The sequence below is a fragment of the Blennius ocellaris genome, assembly GCF_963422515.1.
Source record: "Blennius ocellaris genome assembly, chromosome: 10".
Classification (NCBI taxonomy): domain Eukaryota; kingdom Metazoa; phylum Chordata; class Actinopteri; order Blenniiformes; family Blenniidae; genus Blennius; species Blennius ocellaris.
In genome coordinates this window covers 11125490-11150612 of record NC_137659.1, presented here as the reverse complement: position 1 = coordinate 11150612, position 25123 = coordinate 11125490, and the positions used below count along the sequence as shown (strand labels likewise).

At 39.4% G+C, this 25123-nt stretch overlaps 1 protein-coding gene across 1 annotated transcript in view; it reads right to left on the bottom strand.

Annotated features, from left to right (window-relative positions):
* Positions 1-304: 304 nt before the first annotated feature.
* Positions 305-25123, bottom strand: part of basp1 (brain abundant, membrane attached signal protein 1) — a gene marked incomplete at its 3' end in the record, with an annotated part of 41989 nt that continues 17170 nt past the window's right edge. The window contains exon 2 of the mRNA XM_080503780.1: positions 305-971. Coding sequence (XP_080359906.1) covers positions 305-955 — 651 coding nt within the window. The 5' untranslated portion in view covers positions 956-971. The remainder of the gene's footprint in view (positions 972-25123) is intronic.

Sequence of the window (25123 nt, the reverse complement as noted above, 5' to 3'; positions counted from 1 at the left end):
ATGTAGGATGGCGAGGCGTATGGCCGACACAGACTCGTATCAAAGTTCAAATACTACAGCAGAAAAAAATAGAATAAAATATAACAATAATAATAGCAATAATCATCTGCAGCGGTGGGAAACTTTTCCAGGTGGTTGTTCCAGTCCTCCTCATTCAACAAATTATCATCATTACAATTATTATTATTATTGTTATTATCATATTATGGGTGGGCTAGTAAATTTCATTTCAATTTTTTTTTAATCTTCATCGTTGTCGAGTTAGGTAATTTTATTTCTTCATTTCCGAAAAAGAAGCTGTCCATTAATCTTGAACTGCTACGGTTTGATCCTTGCTTGGTGCCTCTGTGGCGTTCGCCTCCTTGGCGGGAGGTTCGGCAGCTGGTGTTGAACTAGGCGCGGCAGCGGCGGCCTCCTTTGGCGGTGCGGGAGCTGCCGCCTCTGTGGGCTTGGGGTCGGGGGAGGCGGCCGGGGCCGCCTCAGCTTTGGCTGCTGGTGCCGCGGGGGCCTCAGTCTTTTTGGCGTCGGCCTCATCTTTGCTTTCGGCTGCCGGGGCAGGCGTGGCAGCCTTCGCCTCGGGCTCCTTGGCAGCGGGGGCCGACTCTTTGGCCGGGGCAGGGGCGGTTGGTTTCTCCTCGGCCTTGCTGGGCTCCGCACTTTTGGGAGCCTCCGTTTTGGGCTCAGCGTTGGTGGCTGGTTTCTCGGACTCTTTAGCAGCAGGGGTCGCATTCTTCTCTTCCTCTTTGGGCGCCGTGGCATCTGCCGCCGGCGCCTCCTTGGCTGCCGTGTCATTCGCTACCTCCTTCGCGTCGGTGGCAGCCGGGGCCTCGTCTTTGTTGTCTTTCGGTGCTTCGCTTTCCTCAGCAGAGGCCCCCTCCGCTTTGGCATCCTTGTCTTTGGCCTTGTCATCATTTACATTGTATCCCTTCTTCTTTTTGCTGAGCTTGCCTCCCATTTTGGATCTCTGACCTCTGAAACAGGAGGAAAATAAATTATTTCAGATTAAATATCACAGAGGTATTTGGTTTGACGGATGAAAAGACATTTCACATAAAAGTACAAAAATCGAATGAATAAACCAAACGATGGACAAAATGTGAGCGAGAAGCGCAGAAATATACTGATGATATATTACTACAAAAGAATGCCTTCAAGTAATGAATCAAGGAGCTTGTCAAACAATGCTGATGTGTGAAAAGAAGCTTTTCTTTGTTACAAAAATGAATTGATTCATGACGGCAGGAGCTGCTTCTGTGTGCACACTTTTCAGCCTGAGACAACAATAGCTCATGAGTCTTTAGATCTCATGCACTAGAAGACATGATGACAACTTTTGGAAAGGCGTCCATTTGATAAACGTGTTGCAGTTTCACTGCAATCTTTCAATGCAATTTTTCACCATCAACCACAACAAATTTCCTTTACATATTTTCAGTTTTCCAATAATGTAACAGTTTGAATTGTACAGAAACAAATATCATTTTGAGAAACATGCAACGATGGTCATTGATCTTTACTTTTATAAAGCAATTTGCTACCTCAGCACACGCATTCACATTCACCCAACAAAGGCACGATGACGTGCTCTACCAACTAAGCCAGTAATGCCCATTTCTCATGTGTCCCATGCTTTTTAACCACCGAGACTGAGTACATCTGGCTTTCACTTCTCAGATATGGAACGTGTAATTATATATACAAGAAGGTGCTTTGACTCCCGAGATGCCAAGAGTAAGAGACAATTAAAACGTGCTAGCAAGACAACTCCCCTATCAGATTGCCTTTTAGGTCTCTCAAAAGGCTGCTGAAGCTGGCTAATTTAATTCACACACAAATAAAACAGAAGTAATTTTTCTTTTTTATCAAACTCATAAGGACTTCAGTCAATAATAAAAAAGGGACATTTTGAAGAGAAATGTGCAGATTCAGTACATCGTGCTTGAAGATTAGGCAAAGGTACTGGCTCCAAACACAAATCCCACACATAGTAGCAATATCTTTGATAACACAAGACACAATTATATATTGTAGATAGTAAGGGATATATATATGTGTCTGAAATCAACATTTCAGCCCTTTTAAAATGCCTGCAAACATCTCAAAGTCTTTATAAATACCAAAAAACCCAAAACAATCATCTGACTATGCTTTACTAAAAAAAGGCCCTGCAGTGGTGTAGTGGTGAGCAGTATCAAATCGTCAGGTCATCAAGGGTTCAAGTCTAGGCCAAGTCCCCCTTTACTATCAAGCCTCTTCCCACAGTCCAGAAACAGGCATTTGAGGTTAACTGATAACACCCACAAAAAAAAAAAAAAGTTAGTATGTGTGTAAGAGCCTTCCTTTGATGGACTGGTAACTGGTTAACTTGTTGTTTGATGAGATCAGTGCTGAAGCGGCTCTGAACTGGAGGGATTTTCTTTCAAAAAAGGTGACATATCCAGTAAATATGCATGTTACTTGAATTGGATCTGACAATGTAATGAGCAGGAGATGCAAGATAACATTTCATGATGGTAATAAGGGAGTGTAGGTCATCAGTCAGTAAGGATGAGCTTAAAATGCGCGCACACACACGCACACATGCAGATTTCTGGCTCACTCCTCCAGTCGAAGGTTTTTTTCATGGATTCTACCATCTGTCTACTTCATGGGGGAGAGCACTTGAATACCAAAACAATTTCAGGCTCAAGAATGGTGCAAGTCAGTGTTTTTGCTTAAAATATGAATATTTGTATATTATTGCTCACTTATGATGAAGCTGTTCCCTTTTGTTAACAGAAGAGCACACCAAAAACTGTACTGTATTTGGATTGAGCTTTTGAATGATCACATTTTGGAGAAAAATATATTTTTTAAAGATGGAGCTATTTCTGAGAATGCCTTGGAAAAAAATAAAAAGTAACAACTGGTTTCTAAAACAACCACGACAGCAGCTTAAGATAGACAGTTAACATCATTGCTGCTGGATCCACTGATTCATCTAAAACACTCGTTTTTTAAGAGACATGTATCCTATAACCAAGCATCAGCATCCCATAAAACCGACAACAGAATTTGATTAATGCAAAACACATATTGTGTCAATGTGAGGCAAAGAGATCCCCTGTCTCTGAACATGTGTTAACACAACCATATTTTAGAACAGTTTTATCTTTTTTAGCCAAATTAACCAAGTCCTGTTTAAATCTGTCTCTGTGCAAATTTTGAACTTCTTCAAAAGCAATAAAACACAAACACACACTATAAGGTCTTTGCGTTACCATGCATGTCAGGATTTAGAAATGCTAAAACCTGAGTTAAATCTACTTTTGGTTGTTTTCTCATTGCTTTATGTATAAATTCACTTGTCAATTCATCATATTTAAACATATGATTCCAAAGTGATTTTTAAAGACTGACTTTAGTCCATCTTCGAATTTTTTTTCTTTTGATGCCTGTTGTTTGTTTTGCTGTGTGCGAGTGTCAGAGCTGCTCTGAAAGCAGACTTGACCTTTTCCTCTGAAACAAACCAGACCAGAGAGATTCTGCCGGCTACTCACAGATTGGCCCAGTGAATGGGACAGAGCCGGCGGTGAATCCACTCAAAATGCTAATCACCTTGTCGCAACTGACTGAATTACTCCAGTATTCATGCAAAACTCCTCTGAACGTCCAGCCGTCGCTATCTGCCAGGGCCGCCGCTCCTGCCGCAGCTTTGCACGGGTCACAATGGAGGTCTCTCTGCAGCATCACATCATTTGACTCCCAGCTTGTGCTGCCAGTACAATGACTCACAATCATCTGGGCACACAATGGCTATTCAAGCAGAGGCACGCTTTCTCCCTGCGGGGCGTGTGGTTTTAGTGTTTGAAGAGCTGGGGCAGGGCCCAGACAACCTGGAGAAAATGCCCCGGGTTGCAACAAAAGACTTATTTAACCTGCAAATGGCGGTCGTGAAAGCACAAAGGCAAGTGTGGACTGCCAACTATGAACTCTCATCATCACTTCATGTAGACAATGGTATCAGTGATCTTGGAAAATCGTAGTTTTGTCCAATTCTTTCCCCCCTCTAAGTGGCTCAAAATTAGGTAAAAATGGCAGATAAAGTGACTTTAATGTGTCAAACAAAGCAAAAAGGTTTTCTGAATTGAACTGCTGAATGAAACCAAAAACAATGGGGAAAATAACTTTACGATTCTGATTACTCCAGTCTTTTCTCAGTGTCATCACTTCATCTTTGAACTGATGATTAAATGTTTTATTTGTCCCGGGCCACATAGATTAAATGTTCCAGTCAAAGATCAGCTTCAGGGTTTCTGCCTCGAGGTTGCATGTTCTTCCTGTATGCAAACTGGTCGTCTTTCTTTCTCTAAATCGTCTGAGTGGGTGTGTAACTCTCTGTTTTACCTATGATGGAGTAGAGCCAGCACCCCATGAACCAAAGTCAAATAAAGTGTTATAGAATATGAATAAAAGTATGCTTATTGACTTTTAAAATACATCTTTGAGGATTTTGAAAGTATAATCTAAATGTGAAATCCTCAGATCTTCCATCAAAGTCACTTTGAAATGACTCCATGTTTGCTGGCCAATGTTGATCTGTTTTTCCAGGTTTTTAAAAAGTGAGTTTTTTCAATCCTGAAACTTCAAGGCTACTGATACAAGGGTTATTTTAATTTTGTTTATCTTGACAAAGAAAACCATCTCATAATGTTGGGAGGTAAATTATCCTGATGTCAATAGAAATCTGAAATCATCCGACTTGCAGTTCTGTTTCAAAATAGTATACAAGTACATTTTCACAATACATCTTAAACTATAACCGTGAGTAAATGTAAATATTGTCTTTTTCTGTCCTAATAACTTGTTGATTTTCTCCATAAAGCTCCTGACAAACATTGTCTTTTGCGATTTGTTTAGATTAAACTGATGTTGAAACTCACACTGATTACGTGTTTTTATATGCAAGCTTTACAGACCAAAGCTTGTTTATCTGTCTATATTCCCTTTTTCCCAGGAGCACCCAAGAACACCACCTCCTACACTTTTCCCCTCGTTTTTCCCCCCCATCAGCCCGCTCCTTTAATCAGCGCCTCTCCAATCCCTCATCTTCACGAGCTGCTGACATAACACAACACATGATTGATCACAACGGTGCCACTCAGTCTAAAAAAAAAAAAAAAAAAAAAAAAATGTATCTAAGGGACATTGAAAATTGCCAATTGCATTCCCAGAAAACAGTGGCAAAGTGGCTCAAGATGAGTGAAATTCCCCGGAGGAGCAGATGGCTGAGTTCGTTCAGCTCCCGCCATCTCCAGCGAGTCATCGGTCACTCCCACACACTGAAAACACGGCTCTTTTTTCACCTTCCTCTCGCTACACCACCTGCTGCCCACTTTTTCTCTTCATGCAATTCCTCCACTGTGATTTCCAGTCTCACTTCCTATTCACGTCTTCGCATTCATCCTGCTTCACGAGCCCCATAGGCTCCATGATGTCACCAGGATTGGAAGTGTGTAAAATATCGAAATGACAGGCTCTCTGCTGACAGGCTTTTTACCCCCCCCCCCCCTCTTCAAACACATGATCTCTGCTCATCCTCGGTACATTTGCATCGGTCAGATGCAATTCCTGGCCCTCCGGCCAGGCAGATGGAGATCCGCAGGAGGTGCTGAGGTCTTAGTAAATCCCCAAACTTAAAACTGCGGTGTCCGTGTGATCCCGCCATCCAAGATGACACGTGAAAGGTTAAAGCTGTCACTTTCCCGACTCCCCGTCCTCCGTTTCTGATTCTGTTGGAAAATCAAGCTGGCGGCAGGAGGAGTAAGAACTGTACCGTCACCCTCGCATTTGCATTTAACAAATCAACTACAACAAAGCAACTCTTTGTCCTTTTTCTTTGTTGTTGAAGTGACAGATGAATGAGGTGCTCGAAGGGTTTTACACATTCTTTTTCTCTGAACTCTTCTGCTGCGTTTTTGTGTTTTTAAACTAACTGGTTGTGAATGGTTGCCGTTAGAAATCTGCTCAGATATATTATGGAGGCATGTGAATAGGAAAATCGAACGAGTTGTTTCAAATCTGACATTTGATTCCTTGATAAAGGCTTTAAAATTCAATTAAGAAAAGCTCAATGTATTAATTGTTTTACAAATATTTGTCTTGATAGAAAGTCTTGTCAGTGTCTTTCTTTCTAAATGATAGAGGAAATTCTTTTTTTTTGGTTTTTTTTGAGGGATACTGACAGACATAATGTGAATCTTGCCCCGGGCTGAAAATCACAATGCCCCCCCCCCTCCCCATCCCTCCCCTCCTGTGTCACACTGACCTCCATTTTAAAATAGACTGTTGTTGAACAAATCTGCAGCCAGAACACAAGAAGCTGCTTCAGCTGCTGCAGTTCTGTGCTGCTGCCAGTGGATTTACACTCTTTCGGTTCTTAGTCAGTTAGTTCACTCTACAGCTGTCACAATATTAGCAAGAAAAACTATGATTTACATCAATCTGTTTGAGGCGGGCTTTTACTGCTGTTTGTACATTTTGTCCAACGTAAAAATTCTGTTTATATGCATCCATCCATCTTTCTGACTCGTTTATCCCACCTGAGGTTGTTGGTCGCTGAACAACAGGTGAAGGAAGGGGACAGCCTGGAATGTACGTAGGAGTAACCCGGAGTATCCAGAGAGAGCCTGCATGTCGAGAGCATGCAAACTGGTCACAGAAAGCTTTATCTGCAATGGTGTTATCAGGGGGAAAAAAAGATTTATCTTTTTGTGTCAAATGATCTAATAAGTTAATTTATTATGTTATAGTGGTTACACATCACTTAAAGTTAGTTTTTCACCCTTTGTCAGATAACTGACAATATCTGGCAACTTCAGCATTTCCTCCAGTTTATTCCAAACTGCTTCATAACAATCGTGAAATAATAGTGAAAAAAACTTGAATAAATAGGTCTGGCTTGTTTATGATATTCATATAGGGATTGAAAAATGTTTTTAAATCCAATGGATGGATTTCACATTATAACACATTCCACTCTTGGGAGTCAGTGTGTAACAGTAGATTTGATAAAAAAAAAAGGATTCTATATTACAGAGAGACTTTTATTACAGTTTTAATGCCACAAATCATGAAATATATGTGATATTTGTAATTTTCACACTTTTCCAGGGATCTTTTTATATATATAACTGAGCGAAATTGTTAATTTGAAAGGGTAACACATTCTAATATTTCAATGTGTGCCTTATACAGGGTTACCTTGATAAAATAAACCTTTGTTGGTTTAGGCATGGTTGAAAGCAGTTAGTCTTTGTACAAAGCTTAAAGGTAAGATATTTCCATTGTTATGAATAACACTTGAGACCAGTTGACTGTGACTGAGTACACCAGGAAGAGGTTCAGGAGTTCAGGCGCCCTGTGTGCTCATGAATAAATGCAAGATGACTGTTACACTATAATTCATAGCAGTTCTGAGCACTTTGTCCTGCTGCCATCCAGCTGGCTGATTTAAGGCGAGTCTGTTTCACCAAACTACAGCAGGCAAGTACAGCAGGGGGCTGAGCGGACAGGCAGGGAAACTGGAGCAGAAAATTTGGCCCAATCACACACGCACACACACAGACACAAATAAAGAAAAGAAGAAGAAAAAAAGCTCTGCAGTAAGATGTAAGGAAAGGAGGAGAGCGCAAGATTCTGGGAGTGCACAGTCAGAAGAGGCCAGTTTGAGATGTTCAAGTAGCTGAAGCGACAGACTGGACTCCATGACGAGGATCTTAAGAGGCAAGATTCTCTCATTGCGCTGGTTCTGATTTTCCCACAGCAGTGTGCTATTTTAAAAATTCCGCATCCTGAACTTTGGTGAGCATCACATCAGAGCCAGAAACGCTGCCAACGAGTCTGTTCTCGCCACATCTTCTACACTTTCATTTCAGCCATAATAGATGGAGCCGTGCGTGAACTTCACTAGCAAGCACAAAGTGTACCATCTGTGAAAATCAGTACTGGTCCCCTGTGTCAAAGCTAGCAGCAGGACCAGCGGCTACTGCTATTTTTGTCCAACAGTAAACACTTTTCAGTCTACAGAAGCTTCCAGCTGTGTCAAGCCACTTTCATTGGTGAGGAGAGCAAGCGTATTTGAATGTGCAGCGTATTAAAATGTATGTATGAGGTTAAGGACCTGTGACAAAAAAAGCAAAATCTTCTCCGCTGTTGCTAGTTTTTCTCATTAATTGGACTTGATTATCACATTTTCTTGATAATTTCTTTTTTTTTAACAGGACAGAAGGCTTGATCTGCACAAGCTGTGTGCAGAAAAAACATGCACATACTATATGTAGAAGCTTATCTACTCATTCTATCAAACACTGCATCTAATAATAACATCCATTTAGCATGTTTGCCTCCATTACTATAGAATATCAGAAATGTTTTCAAGAATGCCCAAAATACTGTGACAAGTATAAAGTAATTGTTTAATTTACGATAAAATTTGCAGTGTTTAAAAATTGTTGTTTATGATTGTGTCAATTTTTAAGGCCTTTGAAAAAGATGTGCAAGGCTCAGCCTTTAGCTGATATGCTGCAGCATTTCATCAGTTTTGTGTGTGATTTGGGGTTTCAAGTGAAAACCAATTTTTTTTGTATTTTTGTTTTCAGAGAACTTTTGCATTTACACAGCAACTTTTTGAAAATAAGTAGTTTTCATGCAGGGCCACTGGTGGGTACTGTTTGTAATGAAACTACATACACATGCATGCAAAGAAATAATATGCTATAATCATTAACATTTACTACACCCACGGTGCACAAGTGCATTAGCACAGCATATCAGAAAAGCTGCGTTTCCATAAAGATTAACTGTTTTCAAAAAGTTCCACCTTGGAAGCGGTGTCCCCGCTGTTGACTAAATGAATACTTAAAACAAAACAAAAGTTGTCCGTTTTCACTTGAAAAAGTTGCGTAAATAGGGCCTTTGTAAATTAGTCCCCGGGTGACTTGTGTTATGAATGTGTGACATGCTGGTGAATCTCGCCTTAGACTGACGTCCCTTGGATCGCCATCATGCTAGTAAAAGGAAGCTCAGTTTCAATACTTCATGGCAGGTTTTTTGAATTTTCTACATATCTTGAATATACTATGTTATGGTTCTGACAACTATCAGCTGCAACAGGAGAGGGATTAAACGGATAAACGATGCAAAAATTAAACAGAGGTAGGAAAATCCAGTAATGATTTGTAAAAACAGGAAAGAAGCTATTTTTTTCTTGATTAGATGTCCCTGGGTCACCTCCAGCACCGTTTCAGCCCATTTTAATTCCCCATTGAACATATGTTTACAATTTGTTGTGACAATGAATTTAGGGAGTCCAACATTCAGCAAATAATTACTTATTATGAGACCAAAGTATGTGCAGCTTGTAAATTTGGATTTCATTCACTCCTGATAAGTCAGAGATGGCATTAAGTTCAAAATAGACATTTATGGGCTTTTTTGTAAAGTATCTTTAATGAATAAGTTATTCTCTAATTCAACTGCAGTCAGTTATTTCACCTGTACAAAAAAAAAAAATCATGCTATATAGTTATATATAAAACTCCAGCTGCAGCTAAAACCAACCTACAAGTAAGAAATGGTTATAAGTCAAATGTAAATAACAATAAACGATTAGTCAAGTTCATCACAATTTATTTGTCCCTTTTGAAAAGAAAAACATTCTCTTTATTGACACGAAATGTAGTTTTTGAGTTCAGACTTCTGCTTTCAGCAGACAGTGGGTCCCATTTGGCTTTGAAACGAAAGCAGTGAACGATCCAAAAAGAGTCATCCTTTTATTCTGGCGCACAGTCCAATTATCCAGACTACAAACAAACTGCCCACTGCCTATTCTGGCCTCAGGCGGAACACTCACACATTAACATATGCATTGAAACTAATCACACACACACACACACACACACACACACACACACACACACACACACACACACACACACACACACACACACACACACACACACACACACACACACACACACACACACACACACACACACACACACACACACACACATCGATCAATCCTCAAATTGACGAAGCTTGAGAAAACTCCTGAGCTGGAAATGGTTATTGATCTGCGACCACAGAGAGCCACTGTGTGTTCAGCTGCTGCTTATGAGTCACAGGACGCACTCAGCAGAGATGAAAGCCAGCGAGGCGCTTTGAGATGCTTTTTACTGAGACGTTTAATACTGAATTCAAAATGTGTCTCAAATGCTTTGTTGGCTGCAGAAGGAAACCGGTTCCAGACAAAACGGAACAGAGAAGTGAAACAGATTATGTCCATCTCTGCGGATTTGGTGGCATTTTGCTCTGCGAAATCCTCTCATCCTCAGACGCTCACATGACCTCCATGTTTGCAAAGCTGGCAGAAGTTTGCCTGGATGGAAAGTAATTTTCACACGACATCTCTGGCTGTCAAGTTGTAGTACATTGATGCCAATTTGTGTGATTTAGACCTATACCGAAGGGAAGTTTTACAATTTACTAGAAATATGCTCATGGTCTCTTACTAATTAAAAGACATTTCCGAAATACATGAGAAACAAAATGTACCATTACTATGATGGATGACACTCTGCTGATGAGGTCATTAGTTCAAATACTACAAGCCTAGTTTGCTGGTGCAGAATCATTTCTGGTTTTGAAATGCAAATAAATCCATTGTCCTCCTGTTGTTGGCTCTAAGACCAGTTTTCTCATACATTTTTCCTTCAGGTGTTACCACAGTGGATAATCTGCAATCAAATCCATATCCTCATTCATTCATTCATTCTTTCATCAGTTTTCTTCATCTCCATCTGCACCATCATTTTTCCGTTCAACTGGATCTACTATTTGCAAACTCCAGTTCAGCCTCCTGTCTTTCAGGTCCTGTTTGCATTACAAGATTTCCAGTGAAAATGCATCGTTCTTGCGGTTTAATTTCAGATGTTGAATATTTACAGGGCAATGATTTGAAAGCGATGTCTGTTTAGACGGAAACGGCAGAAACGACCACGAGTGGGTGCTGTTGTCTTTGTGATAAAAGCACAGATGCACGCAGAGAAAAAAACATGCTATAAACATGAACACGGACATTCATGTGGATGGACGACGAAGTTGAACTACAAAACTACCAAGTTCCTGGAGAAGATGGACTGGGAGTCATGTCTGGGGCTTTAGGCCATACAGCCAATCCTCCACCATAGTAGGTCTCATTAATGTTTTGTGAAACTTTCCTTTCACCCTCACTGCTTCCCTTCTATCACACAGACTTATCTCTCACCACCCACATCTTCCCTGCACTCTCTTCTTCACCTTCACCTCTCTTGTGAACGGTCCATTGCTCCGGATGGTTGACTCTTTGTGCTGGAACTCATCTATATTCACTACCTGTATTCCTTCCATCTCCTCCTTTCCACATGCCTCCTTCTCATTCACTCTGGTAGTCTGCCTCGTCTCTACCGACCTTCATTTCTTATTCACTCCAGTGCAGACCTCCACCTCTCCAGGTTCTTTTCCACCTGTTATCTGCTCTCGCCGCAGATTACAATGTCCTCTGCAAACATGGTGGTCCACAGGGCCTCCTGCCTGACCTCATCTGTCATCCCGTCCATCACCATTGCAGATAAGAAATGGCTCAGAGCTGATGTATGATGTAACAAAACCCATTCGTTGTGTCCATTTGTTACCCAACTGCACACACCCCATCACTGTCACATTATCATTATATATGTCCCGCAGGACACATAAGAGCACCATGAACATAAAATAAGTTTTCCTTTCAACGTCAAATATAAAGTAAGTATCATAAAAACTTTGATTTGTTGAAATAAAATGAAAACTATTCTTTTGTTTGAAGATCTAATGGAAATGCCTTCTGTCTATATGTCAATCTGTGCCATTCCACTCTGTCTTATGTGGCAACGCCTCTGGCCTTCCTTCTCCTGTAAAAGGTTGAGAAGATTTTTTTCTTGTCTGACGTTTCCAGGTCAGTGACAGACCAGGTACAACCAGAGTTGCAATAGCTTTGGTACAACAGTCACAATTTATCAACTTATCCTGACGTGAAAAAACTACGAAACAACCAGTGTGTCTGTACAATGCATTAAATTCACTGTCGCTGGCAGAAGGGTGAAGTGGTGTTGCATAAATGGACTTATTTACGAGAATTATAACTGATGAAATTTGATTTATGTTGAGTGAGACAACAGTGTAATTGTTATCTAACTCGACATATATTTGTTGTAGGCTACACCACAATATTTACTTTGACCAAACAATCTTTGTTGGACAAACTCAGCCCCACAGTGACCATTTGAACACAGAACGTATAAAATCATCTAATAGCAACATGTAACTTGCACAATATTTAAAAAAAAAAAAACATTCTTAAAGTTTGTTAACTTTCAAAAGCTTTTATTATGTTGTCGTTTCTACTTGTAATTATGGATTTCATAATTGAGTCCCCTTTGTGCTTTTGTGGTTATGTCATAAGATTAAATAAATTGTACTGTGCCTTGTAAAAGAGACCTCATCAAACTTGGCTGTGATGAATTGTGAAGGAAATTCACACGGGAGTTTCCAAAATATCTCAAATCATCTGTGTCCGTGAACATGAACGCTCAACCACATGTGGCCATCGAGGTTGCTTGGAAGCGACCCAGCTCCTCTGTATTTAATGCGACTGAGTGGATGTGTCAGATTCATTCACCGTCTCAACCACTTGCTGTGTTTTCTCAGACAGATGCGAGACACGGGGAGGCCAAGGACAAAGGAGCAAACCCCAAGGCCTGTTTGATATTTACATGGTCTCAAACCTGCCGCCTCTGCTGAAAACAACAGACAATTTTGTCTGTCCAGCCGGCCTCCAAGGAGCTCCCCGTCATCTTCTTTCTCAGCTGCCATCAGGACTTCAATGATTTCTGAACACATACTAAGAAGTATTTTCCTGTTTTGTTCGTTATTACATGAAGAAGTCATTCAGTTCCATTATCAGTGAATGCTGATATAACTGGAGAGTCTCAAGTGCATCAGCCTGTGAGCTCCATGATCCACTGGGACTGAGCTTTATTCCGTGTAAACCACGTGAGGGGAACGTCACCTGGCTCATCCAGAAGCTCCTCTGGGTTGCAACACAAAATAAATAAATCTAATGTCAGCCACAATCTGTTGGTAATAACTTTAATCTAAAATGTCTGGATTATTCTCCATATGATAGTGTGCGGGAGGCTGCATTGTGGTGTAGTAATTGACATTAGACTTTGAGTTCATTCCAAGCTTGGTAGGTTTGGTTTGCAGGTTGCTTTTAAGTATGTGTTGGTTTTCCTTCAGACGGGTTAGGGTATCTGCATGGTAGGTGAATTTGTGACCATTATGAGTGTTTGTCTCTTCTTCTTCACTCTGTGATGGACTGGTGACCTATATCAAAGATGTATCCTGGTTTTTGGCGCACCTCCTCTCAACTGACCTAGATCATATTGGTAGCAAATCCTAAAACATTTTTGTTTGCTCTCATTATTCATGCTATTTCCAACAGTCCCTGCTGGCGGTGTTTACAAACCAGCATGAGTCCAACCTGGCATGTGGAAGATATATTGTCCTTGCAGAGGGAAGAGCACATCCCAAGCTGATGATGATATTATGTTTTGGCAACCATTGGTATCCCAGTGAGTCAGGTACTTTCCAAAATTACTCTTTTTGTTTGATCTACAGAAAATGCTCAGCAAACACATCTTCCATTTGCTTGTAGAGAGTGAGGAAATCCACCGCTATTCAAGAAAGAATGAAACTATAGAATTGTAGAGAGGTGATGCAAGATCCTGTACCTTTGATCAACCATAGATAAGACTAATTGTTGATCAACATAGTTGCAAACAAACAAATTGCATTTGCCTGCAAATTTAAATGAAATACACAAGTGCAAGCACGCTGGTGATGGGTAATACCAAAGATCGTCTGTCCAGTCCCATACCAAGTAAAACCAGCACTAGTAATGCCAATACCAATGCAATAATGGAGCACATAAACCAATCAAAACACTGTATGGCCTAAAGTGGCTGGAAAGATTAGAAAGCTCTTCAGCTGCTGCCTCAATATGTGTTATGTTATAAAAGTGGCACAATTATCTTGTGACATCTTAGCGTGAAATCTGTTGCATAACAAAATGCCCGGGCATGGCTACATGTTACTGGAATTATGCGTCACAACTTTGACTGTTAAATTTGTACATAGGTCTTTTGTTTTTCACATCTGGGAAATGTCCATGCGTGACTAACATTTGTGATCAAACGCTGTTGGCACCAGTAAGCACGGTGACACAGTGCAACACGCATTACAGTGGGGCAGGCCAAAGTACAGCCATATTATGTGCTACCATGACATATAGAAGAAATAGTCCCATCAATCTAGGAGGAAAATGGTTCTTAATAGTGAAATCTATTTAATGTAGGTTTGATTAAATCAAAACATTTAAATATCTCATAATTGCTCATTTCAATTATGAAATCCACAAACCACAAAACAAATCCGTCATCCAGAACAGTGTCCTCCTTTTGTCTAAGGTAAAGACAAAAGCACATGTGTGAAGCACCAAATGTGACGACTCCACTGACCCCTACGGTATAACGAAAAGACAATCTGCACAGACGAAATGATTAACATAAACTTCAGAGCTAAATATGTAACTTGTCCATTTCTGGAGCTCGGTCTTCATGAGCAAGTAGGTCAGAGATATTGCAGAAGTGAAAGGTTTGTCTTTATATAACACATATGGGCACAAAGGGGCAGAAGTTTCTCCCACCACCATTGTATCATTTGGCTATATTACAATACATTTTCATGCCATAAATGGCTGAATAGATGTGTTAATTGTGGTGTTTCTTAGATATGTACAGTTACTGTGCATGTGCCAAACTAGTGAAACCTTGCCACTCTCATACCTGTTGTTTTTTTAATCACAAGTGCTTACTCTACTTCTAAACTGAAGCATCTCTCTGAGCTGTTTAACTGGTGAAGTGATTACATTCATTACTGTCAGAGGTTTGCCCAGATGGACTCAAACCAGATTTTGCAGTCTGTTAAATGAAGGGAAAATCTTACAAAACATAAGGCCTCTTCTTCACAAAAACACAGACTCAAAAAGAAAGGCAGGTCAAAACGTAGGACTCATCTACACCAGGGCAAACAGAAATGAGCTGACAACTAGGAGCATTTATACACTCAGCGAAACGAGGCACAGATGGCAACAATCAAGGGCAATCAGAAGTAGAGTGAGCACGGAGGGAGGAGCAAAAAGACAACCAGCTGATCACAAGCAGGGAACAGAAAACCAGACATCGACTAAAAACTAAAACCAGATCGATATGAAAACAGGAAAAAAAAGAACAAAACCAGGATTACCAGCAGTGTGACGTTGGCGTCACGCTGTGTCAACAGCTATATTACAATAGGCTCATCAATAATATTTATTTGTGTTAATATTTGTTTTGCATTACTCCCAGTAGAGAATCGTTTATTTGAAAGTCCAGTTACAGCTAAGTTAATCTTGTGCTTGATACAATCGAAACTCTGTTCTATAATATATTACACTGAAATTGTAACACATCATGTGTACCTTTAAGAGCGTTCAAGATTAAATATTGATAATATAATCTATGAGCCAAGTTTGATTATTAACTATCTGCAACTATTTCCGTTTCAAATCCATACTTGGTGTTTTTAACCTCTAGTGACTTATGTAAAACAACACTATCAGTAATTTGAGCAAATGGTCAAAATGACATGCTCAAATTCAACTGACTTGTCCATTTAGAACAGACAAGGACAAAATCCAAGGGTTACATTACGTCAATGTAAAAGTAAACCTTCTGACGTGACCTTCCTGTTTTATATTTTCTTTTTGTAGCTATGGTCAGAGCAGCCATTGCACCGTAAGACACTCATCAAAAGTTGTAAGCATAATTTTAATAGGTATTACGAGCTCGTGGCAGTGAAGCTAATATAGCAGTTGATGCCAGCTGGTTATCATTGTGAAAAATTCACCCAGCACTGGACTGTTAATTTTGCTCATGTGGTGGAACAGATCAGATTAGTGGCCCGATCCATCTCTGCCTGTCCGTGGGCCAAGACATTTATTGCAAAATTATTCCGTTCAAGCTGAGAGTCCAGGCAAATTGCTTAATGGCGAATGTAAGAATGGAGGGTTGTTAAAGCTCCCTGACACTGCTTAACTGGTGCAAATGTGCAAAATATGTAAAGTGTTTAGAGTGTAGTACAGGACATGGATGTGATGAGCAGCAGTTAAGACAAAAATAATTGATGAAGAGTCTCTGAGTGAACTGAGCCACAAACAGTTGAATCTGCCAGCTTGATAAGTTGAGCCCGGCGGCTGATGAGAAATAGTGTTTTACATTTAAACATGTTCGACTTATTAAATAATCATCTGGACTCTAAATGAATTATGCATTTGCGTTACAATAATGACAGATTGATGGAAGACATTGTTTTTGTGTCTGAGGTGTCTTTCTCTACATGCAGATTAAGTTTATAAGCACATATACAGTAAATTAATAAGCAGTATCAAAAACATATGGTCAATGTGGTTTAAAAAAAACCTAAAACTAAATTGCAACCAGTTCATTACTACAGTTTATTGGCAGCAAATGCTTTATTTCTACTGACAAAGATTAAGTCCAAACTGTTTTTACCAGATTACACACACTCAAGCCATAGCTCATATCACAATATATGATATTCATGAGAAAGTGTCCTTTTCAACAGTCACATTATAAATATCGGTGAACATTGGTCAAAAAAGAACATTTGAGTATGCACGTAGACCTACTTAACAAAAGTAGGTTACTTTGATTACGACAATATATTTTGGACAAACTTTGCCCATTCAGTCATATCATTTACATAAACAAGTTATGAAGAATGTTTCCATACTTGCAACCTCTATAGGTGCTCCAACACTAACATTTAAATGCTGGGAAAGAATATACGCACAGCAGGATGATTAATTTGAGTACATTATGTGCAAATATGCAAATACATACTTATTGAGAAAGTTTACATTTCAGAGTTTCATTAAATCATGTACAGCAAACAAAAAGTAAACTTCCATATGAAAAAAAGCTGAAATACTTTCAGCATACTTCATGAAAAAGTGCAGATCAGTCTTGGTTTAAATCTGTTAGCCAGCTTTCCTAATGCGAAGAAACTGCACCCACGTCCTATTTCTTTTTTCTCTCCTTTTCTCTGAGCACTGTTGCCTAATTAACCCCAAAACGAAATCACAACCTCTTAAAACTTTAATGAAAATTATTGCTGCTGGACACCTTTGTTGCAGCCAGTGCCTGCAAATATATGCAGTATCCCCAAGATGAACATTACTGCGCTCATATTCAGCCTCAAAGTGCAGCTACAGCTCTGCTAAATAACCGTCTACTCCATCAATGCAGTCTGAATTAATTTAATACAATAATCAGTCGCTCCTTGGCAAGCGTCCATCTCCCGTGTGGCCTGATAGAAAAGCTGCTTATGCCAAAACCGCAAACACAATAAATACAGTATATACTAATGAAAATGGAACAAGTTTGTTTCTGAAAAATGGTAAACAAAATTCATCCAAGCTAGAAATAAGGCCATGCATGAGACCATTAATGCCAAAGTGACATCGTGTTTGGTGAAGCTGGGGTTGTATTGGAAATGCTAAACCTGTACTGAGTGGTTCTCTGGTAAAACAACAAATAGACAGGTCCAACTGCTAGCAGAGTTGGTTAATGAACTGCAATCCTTTACTTAAGCAGAAGCAGGCAAAAATATTTGCTTAGAAAAGGCAATAAAAAAAAAAAAACAACTTTTACCTAGGTAAAAATGATTAATCACAACTTTCACATTGATCAAATTACTTATTCTGAAGAGGAAAGTAACAATTCTGCAGGGTTTTTTTTTAGATTTTCAATGACCCCTCGTAGTTACACCATATACTCCACATAAACAAAGCTGGTAATTTTTTACATGCAAACATTTCTAGTCATACTGTCACAACTATTTTTACATGATATGAATAAGATAACCAAGCACATGACAGATTACTTAATTCCTCTAAAAGCTGTTAAAACTCCCCGATGAAAACTCTACGTCAAAATATCAGACTGATAAAAAAATTTACTTCTGCTCGGGTGTTCTTGTTAGATTTATTAGTTTATTCGCACATATGCGAAGATATGTTTGTTGAGTTTGTTTGTGCTGCTTCAATACTGAAAGAAGACAAAAACTGTGAAATGTAATGTTAGTTCAGAGATGTGGAAACTAATCAGAATCACAATCAGCATGCCACAAAAAAAGTTATGTTATGATTAAACTCGTCTCAGTTCATTGAAATGCTATGATATTGCTGTTGATGTTTATCTAGCACATGCAAAGACAAATCTCTCATTTCTTTTAGCTCCAGTTAGAACTGATTTCTCTCCGACTCAAACGAGTCTGCGGCTGTCAGCTTTTTGGTGCTGGTCAGACGGTCGGTCAGACAGTCATTCTTGAATTTGTGATAACAGCAGCCTGCTGTTGCAAACAAAGCTGGTGGGAGAGTTGTATGGGAACCAACAGTGAGTCTACTGAAAGACTGAAACTGGAGAAAAGAGGAAAGAGGACTATCAAGTATGAAAACAGATATCAGTGTGTGGGGGCTGGAGTGAAACATTGTAGGTGAGACCTTTCTCAGTTATTTGGGGAGGCAAAGTCAATATCAATATCAATATTGTAGTTGTGATTATAAAGATGAGAGCAGATTTTTCATCCCACAGGCATTGTAAAAGTACATTCAAGAGATTTGTGACTCAAACTTGCTCAAACAATATGAATAATATCAACAGGCACTAAAATGATCACTAGATAGGCAGATGGATAATAATAATCGATTTAGTCAGTTTTACAGGTGACTTTCCATTATCTTGTATCAATTAATGGAGTATCTGTCAGGAAAGCAGTCAGTAATCAATTAACTGGTTTAAAAAAAAGTTCCATAAATTTGCATGCCCTCCATTTTGTTTCCTCCATGTACGTCAGTTTCCGCCCACGGTCCAAAAACGTGTCTGAGGTTAGTCGTTGACGCTGAAGTGCCGCCAGCCGTGACGGTGAGTGTGCGACCGTCTGACTGTGTTTGCCCGGCAATGGAATCGACTCCATTGCCACAAGATCCAGGAGTTGTATCAAGTGGTATCGGAGATGAAAGGATTCATGTGATGAAGAGTGTAAGAGTGTAATCTTGCACTTCTCCCTATTTTGGAAACTCATCGAAAAATAGAGGGAAAAAAACAACCTACATGATCTAGTCTTGGGTCCATTACCGGCTAGATATATTTAGACTTCTCTCCTGTTTCTGATCACTGTGTCCATTCAAGTTCCAATATATTGCTAATTTGTATATGTGGGTTGTTATAGCAGCCTGCACCATTGATATATTTCTTTATTTCAAACAAGGACATCTGAACTTTGGAGCGGTGAGGAGCCAACACATTATGGAAAATATTTTAACAGATCTACTTAAAAAAATATGGCAGCTTTTTTCATAATATTGCTTATGTTGATCACGCAAGATTGTTCTTTGTTTAAACTACTCAGTTATAGATAGGATACGTAGGGAGTTTACATCTTTATGTATGATATGTATGTGATTGCACTATGCCTGAAATGAATGAATAACATTTTTTTATTTAAATTAAAGATTGCTTTTTGTTGTGTGGGTGAATTTTACTCACATTACTGAAATTATTCTTGTTACGTAAAAAAAAATAAAAATCAATATCCTGTATTTTGCCCACATATCTGTGACTTAAATATTAGATATATTTGTGTAAAGATATTAATTTGAATCTTTATTATTGATTTGACAGATTCAATAACATTACATTTACTTCTCCTCTGATTTATTTTTCTCAGTGTAATTAAGACCAACAATTGATTCTTATTCTCATATTGATCTTAGAATGAAGGTTGAATCAGTAAATCTGTTTTTTAAGGTAAATTACACATGACCAGTAGCCTGACTGCACAGTAAATCTTTCTTTGGAGACGATCATGATTGAAAACCTATGAAATCAAGTAGATGTGTAATGCCTTGCCACAACATTACCACCATCTTACTGAGCAAAAAAGTGATTACAGCATACAGTATAAACAGTTTTCTGTTAGTGAGACAGCATGTGGTTCAGCTGAAGGTTGCATGTGTACAGACACACACACACACACACACACACACACACACACACACACACACACACACACACACACACACACACACACACACACACACACGCACGCACACAAAACCATCCGTCAGGATGAAGGTTACCAGAAAGAAAATAAGAGGCTTTTCATAATGTAAACCCATCTAAACATTCACACTGCACTGTCCGCTCAGTGCTACAAACAAAGTTTGGATATTTTTCCAAGGAATGAGACATAAAATAAGGGAAGAGTGGTTGTTGAGACAGACGAAAAATCTGGACTGAATGTAGTAGACTTGAATTTTCAGTTATTTAATCCAATAGAAGCGACTGAAATGTGCCTCTTAGATAATGCTCTAAATAGGAGTCAGATCATATTAACTAAACTACTTCAGCCCTAAACACCATGGTGGGAATTCATTTGCCTTATGAGAATGAAAACGAGTATAACTTTGGTGAATTTGTGTCCTGATGTAAAATCTGCTGACCATCCACAGCTCCAGGCTGCTCTGTGAGTCACTGCTTGTTTCCGAGAAAACATGCAATGTAGAATATGTTCAACCAGACACCGCAGGGTGGGGGTCCCCTCTGGATACAGATGAAGAAGATGAATTAAAGGAAGATGGGTTTTTTTGTGGAGCACTGGGAGACAGGCGGCCTTGCTTTAATCTAGTAAATACACATGGTGCATAGTGAACACACTGTAGCTTGAAGAAAGTGAACAATGAACTGAAGGGATCCAGCTCATAACCATAAGTCAAGGACTCTTCCTGCATGAGACAGAAGTTACTTCTCCTCCACTCTGCCTCTCTCCTTCACTACGAGCCCGGGGTCAGACCATATTTGGTTTTTGTTTTGAACTCCCTGCGATACCAGATGGGTGATGTTTACTGCAAACGTGCAGTTCATATAATATAGTGTCAGGTAAGTTGTTGGTCCTGAAATGAGGTCACCAAGTAGCTTGGTCTTTTAGATTCATGCAGTTATATTTCTCAAAATAATCCGAAGAAAATATCGATGTAAGTGTACAATCAAACCTGTGGTTATTCTGATTTAGACATATTATGGGTTGTTAACACATTGAAACAAATCCTTACTGAGGGAGTAACATGATTAAAAGTATTTTTTTTTTAATTTCCACTGTTGAGTAATTTGTCAAAATCAAATAATAGTTTTGACATTAACTATGTTTTTGCAGATTTTATATAGCTACAAAAACAAGTCAAAAACGAAGAGGGAAATCTGGTCTAATTATAACTACAGTCCTTTGTGCTAAAGTCCCATCTTCCACATAGAGGACTCAACTTGTGCTCTCGTCTCTCTTCTTATATCATGTTTCACTTCTCATCATCTGTCACCTCATAAATGATGTGTCAGGACCTGGATACTGCGTCTATGTAGATTGTGTTGTTCATTGCAGCCGTAGCATTTGATCGCTGACTCTCTGCAGCCTCATAAGAAATCTCCTCATCCCCTCTTCTCATTCACTCTTTGTCTTTAAAGTGGTCTTATGCAATCCATCCCATTAAGTGGAGCTTCCTTCTGTCATCGGCACAACCTCAACAAATCCCAAAGGCCTTCAGGCTGACGTCTTCCATAATCCAGAGGCAGAGTACATTATATCAATGAACCATGGAGAAATGGGTTAACAACTTTTTACTTATTGAACAATACCAAAAAATTTGAAATATCTCTCACACTGCTGTCTTTGCTATCTTTTCCTTTTTTCCCCCACTCTTTCAGCTTGCCATAGATTCACTGACTATGTGTCACTCAAACTGAAATATACTTAATTAAAAGTCTAACAGCATGTGTCAGTTTTCTCTGGATACTCTTGTTTCCTCCCAGGCAAATAAAACAACAAAAAACAGACATTTGAAGTTAATTAGTGAATTTAAATTGCCTGTAAGTGTAGAAGCGAGTGTGTGTTAGTCATCCAGAATGTATCCTGCCTTCATCCATCGTCAGCTAAGATTGAATCCAGCCAAGACAACCCCGAACTGGATTAAGAAGATGGATCGACGGATGGAATGAGAAGGAAACTCTCAAGCAAACTCTCAAACAACCAGAATATAATTTTGATGAAGGGTTGAGATGTGCTGAATAAATTACTACTTTTCTTAGTCACACATATTTTCATAAAAGGGATTTATACTGGATAATTTAAAGACTCTAAGTCTGGCTGGCAATGAACAATAATACAGTGCAAAGCTTGTGATAAAATGTTAGCAAGGGTTGAGAAATAAAACTAAGAGGAACGATGTGTTCATTAATGTGGTGCAACATTTTTCTAAGTGTGTGTTTTAACAAACTTGCTTCCCCCCCCCCCCCCCCCCCCCCATCCACTTTAAAAACAGACTACAGTACGAAAAATGTCCTGATGTGAGCGAACATTTCTGACTGGCAGACGTTTGATGACAATAACACCACCAGTGGTGTTGAATGTTCACTTCGTGGAACTCTCTATTGTGTTTGTGCATGTCTGCCTCTTTCTGTTATACAGACATGGAAAGCGTTCCTCAAATGGATTTTAATTTAAATTTGAAGAAGAAGAAGAAGAAGACGAGTGATCCTCAATGTTTGCTTCCTTGCCCTGTTGTTTGGCTTAACAGATTTCCGTCATTTATCCTGGACGGAATCCAAGAATATTTTCATAACTGCTGGATTCCTTTCCTGCCCGGGCTTCTGTGAACTCAATGAACCTCAATATGAGAGTATTTGGCTGCTGAAAGTGAAAATTGGGAAGCTTTCTCACACTTTGAAAAATGAAGGTGAAACCAATTTCATAAGCAATTCACTTTCAACATAATAAATAACCTTGAAGGCGCAATATGTAATATTTTAGTCAAATGAAAATCAGGATACCCTTCAACAATCAGCCAAATGAGACAAAACACCCCTGATGTCATCTCAAAGACATGTATCTAATGTGCTACTGCTATATCTACCAAAGTTAACAATAAGGACATTATTTACCCACTGGACCCAATCTGGACCAATAGAAATACCAATAGAGAAGTCAAGTCAAAAAGCTAAAACCAAACTAAACCAGTCTTCGGTCCCCTCAATGTACGCCAGAGGAATAGAATATATCTTACACAACATGCCTTTAAATCAGGCGTGTAAAGCTCATTTTAGTTCAGAGGCCACATACAGACCAATTTCAACTTAAATGGGTCAGCCTGGTAGAAACCGTGGCATAATAACCTCTGAATTTAAACTTTAAAGTTTGTCTTTGTTGTGGCAGAGTATAGGTGTAATATGACTATATGCGAAAACGAAACAATTAATACTGAAAATGACTACAATCTCAACATAAAGCCATTTTTAATGATACCATGTGGTGCAAAATATAGTGCAAAAACAGGGACATTTCTAGACCCCCTGGGGGCCCGAGGCAAGAAGGACTACGGGTTCTCCCAGCCCCAGAATAATGATGAATGAAATCCAGGACAACAGATCAGTGAAGAAATACTTTATTAAATAATTAGCACATTAGATAAATATTTCAAACTTTACACACAATATCTAAATGCCAGAAAAACAACTGAAATGTGCAAAATGTTCAGTGTGATAAAAATGCAACCAAGGAAAAGAACAACAAAAAAACAAGGAATTGAAGTAGAAAGTAAGAATTTCGACACCTTGGTCTTATATCTATAGTCTACTAATAATGCAATGTTTTTTCTTAAAACTGCTGCTTGCAGGCTTTGGCTTCTGCAAATGCAGCCACAATATCTTCTGTATCAGGGGTGAGCAATCCTGGTCCTCGAGGGCCGCAGTCCTGCACGTTTTAGATGTCTCCCTGCTCAAACACACCTGTTATCATGATGAGGCTCTGCAAAAAGCTTGACAAGGAGCCACTAATTGCTGTCAGCTGTATTGATGTGAGGAGACATCTAAAACCTCCATGGCTGTGGCCCTCGAGGACCAGGATTGCCCACCCCTGTTCTATATCGAAGGACCTCCGAACATCTTTCTATGGAAATCTGCGCTGGTCCTGTGAGCCTCTCGTGGCACAACAACAAGAATTATGGCATACTGTACAAGCAAAGCTGGACTACTTCTTAAAGCTGTTAAAATTGGTGTAAAGTAACAAGAAATATGGGTTCTAAGTTTGTCATACCACAAGTGTGTTGTTACTGCCAGTGATTAATATATACATATATATACACTTTATGAATGTGTTTAGAAAAAAAATTGGCTGAATTCACTTTACACAGACCTGAATGTGCAGTTAACTTTTCTGGTGCTTGGTGGATGACTGGGAGTTTGGGACAAAGTGTCTGGAACTAACTGGGACTAACATTTTTATAAGGTAACACACATAGCTTACACACTCTCACTTACCACTATCGCGTTTTTTTCTTTTCATCCTCTTCTTGTTTTTCTTTTCTTTTCGTTTCATGTGCCCTGAGAGATTTGTCCGTTTCACTTTTTCAGTGTGTTGATGCAGGGTAGTAGTGGGGATGCAGGGTAGTAGTGGGGCCCCATTAGGGAGTTCCCGACGTGTCATCGACATGTGTCCAGGGGTTTCAAGTTGTGCTACCCTGTGTTGCCTACCCCTTGTGACGCCTCTGCCCAAAAATGCAATGTTTGATGGCAGTGTCACCAATATCTCAGCTCGGGTCTCAGTGTTGTGTTGTGTTGTGTCCATGACTCTTAAGACATTTGTTGAAAAATCAATGCTTTCTTTGAAATTTGTACCATTTGCTTGGTGGTTTGGCGGTGGATTAGAGCCTCTTCCAGGCCTATTTTAAGATTATTTTAAGACTTTGTGTTCTCTGACTTGTCAAAGCCTCAAAGAAACTAAATTAATGAAAAATGTAATTAATGAAAATGCAAAACATTCATTCCCCTTAAAATGA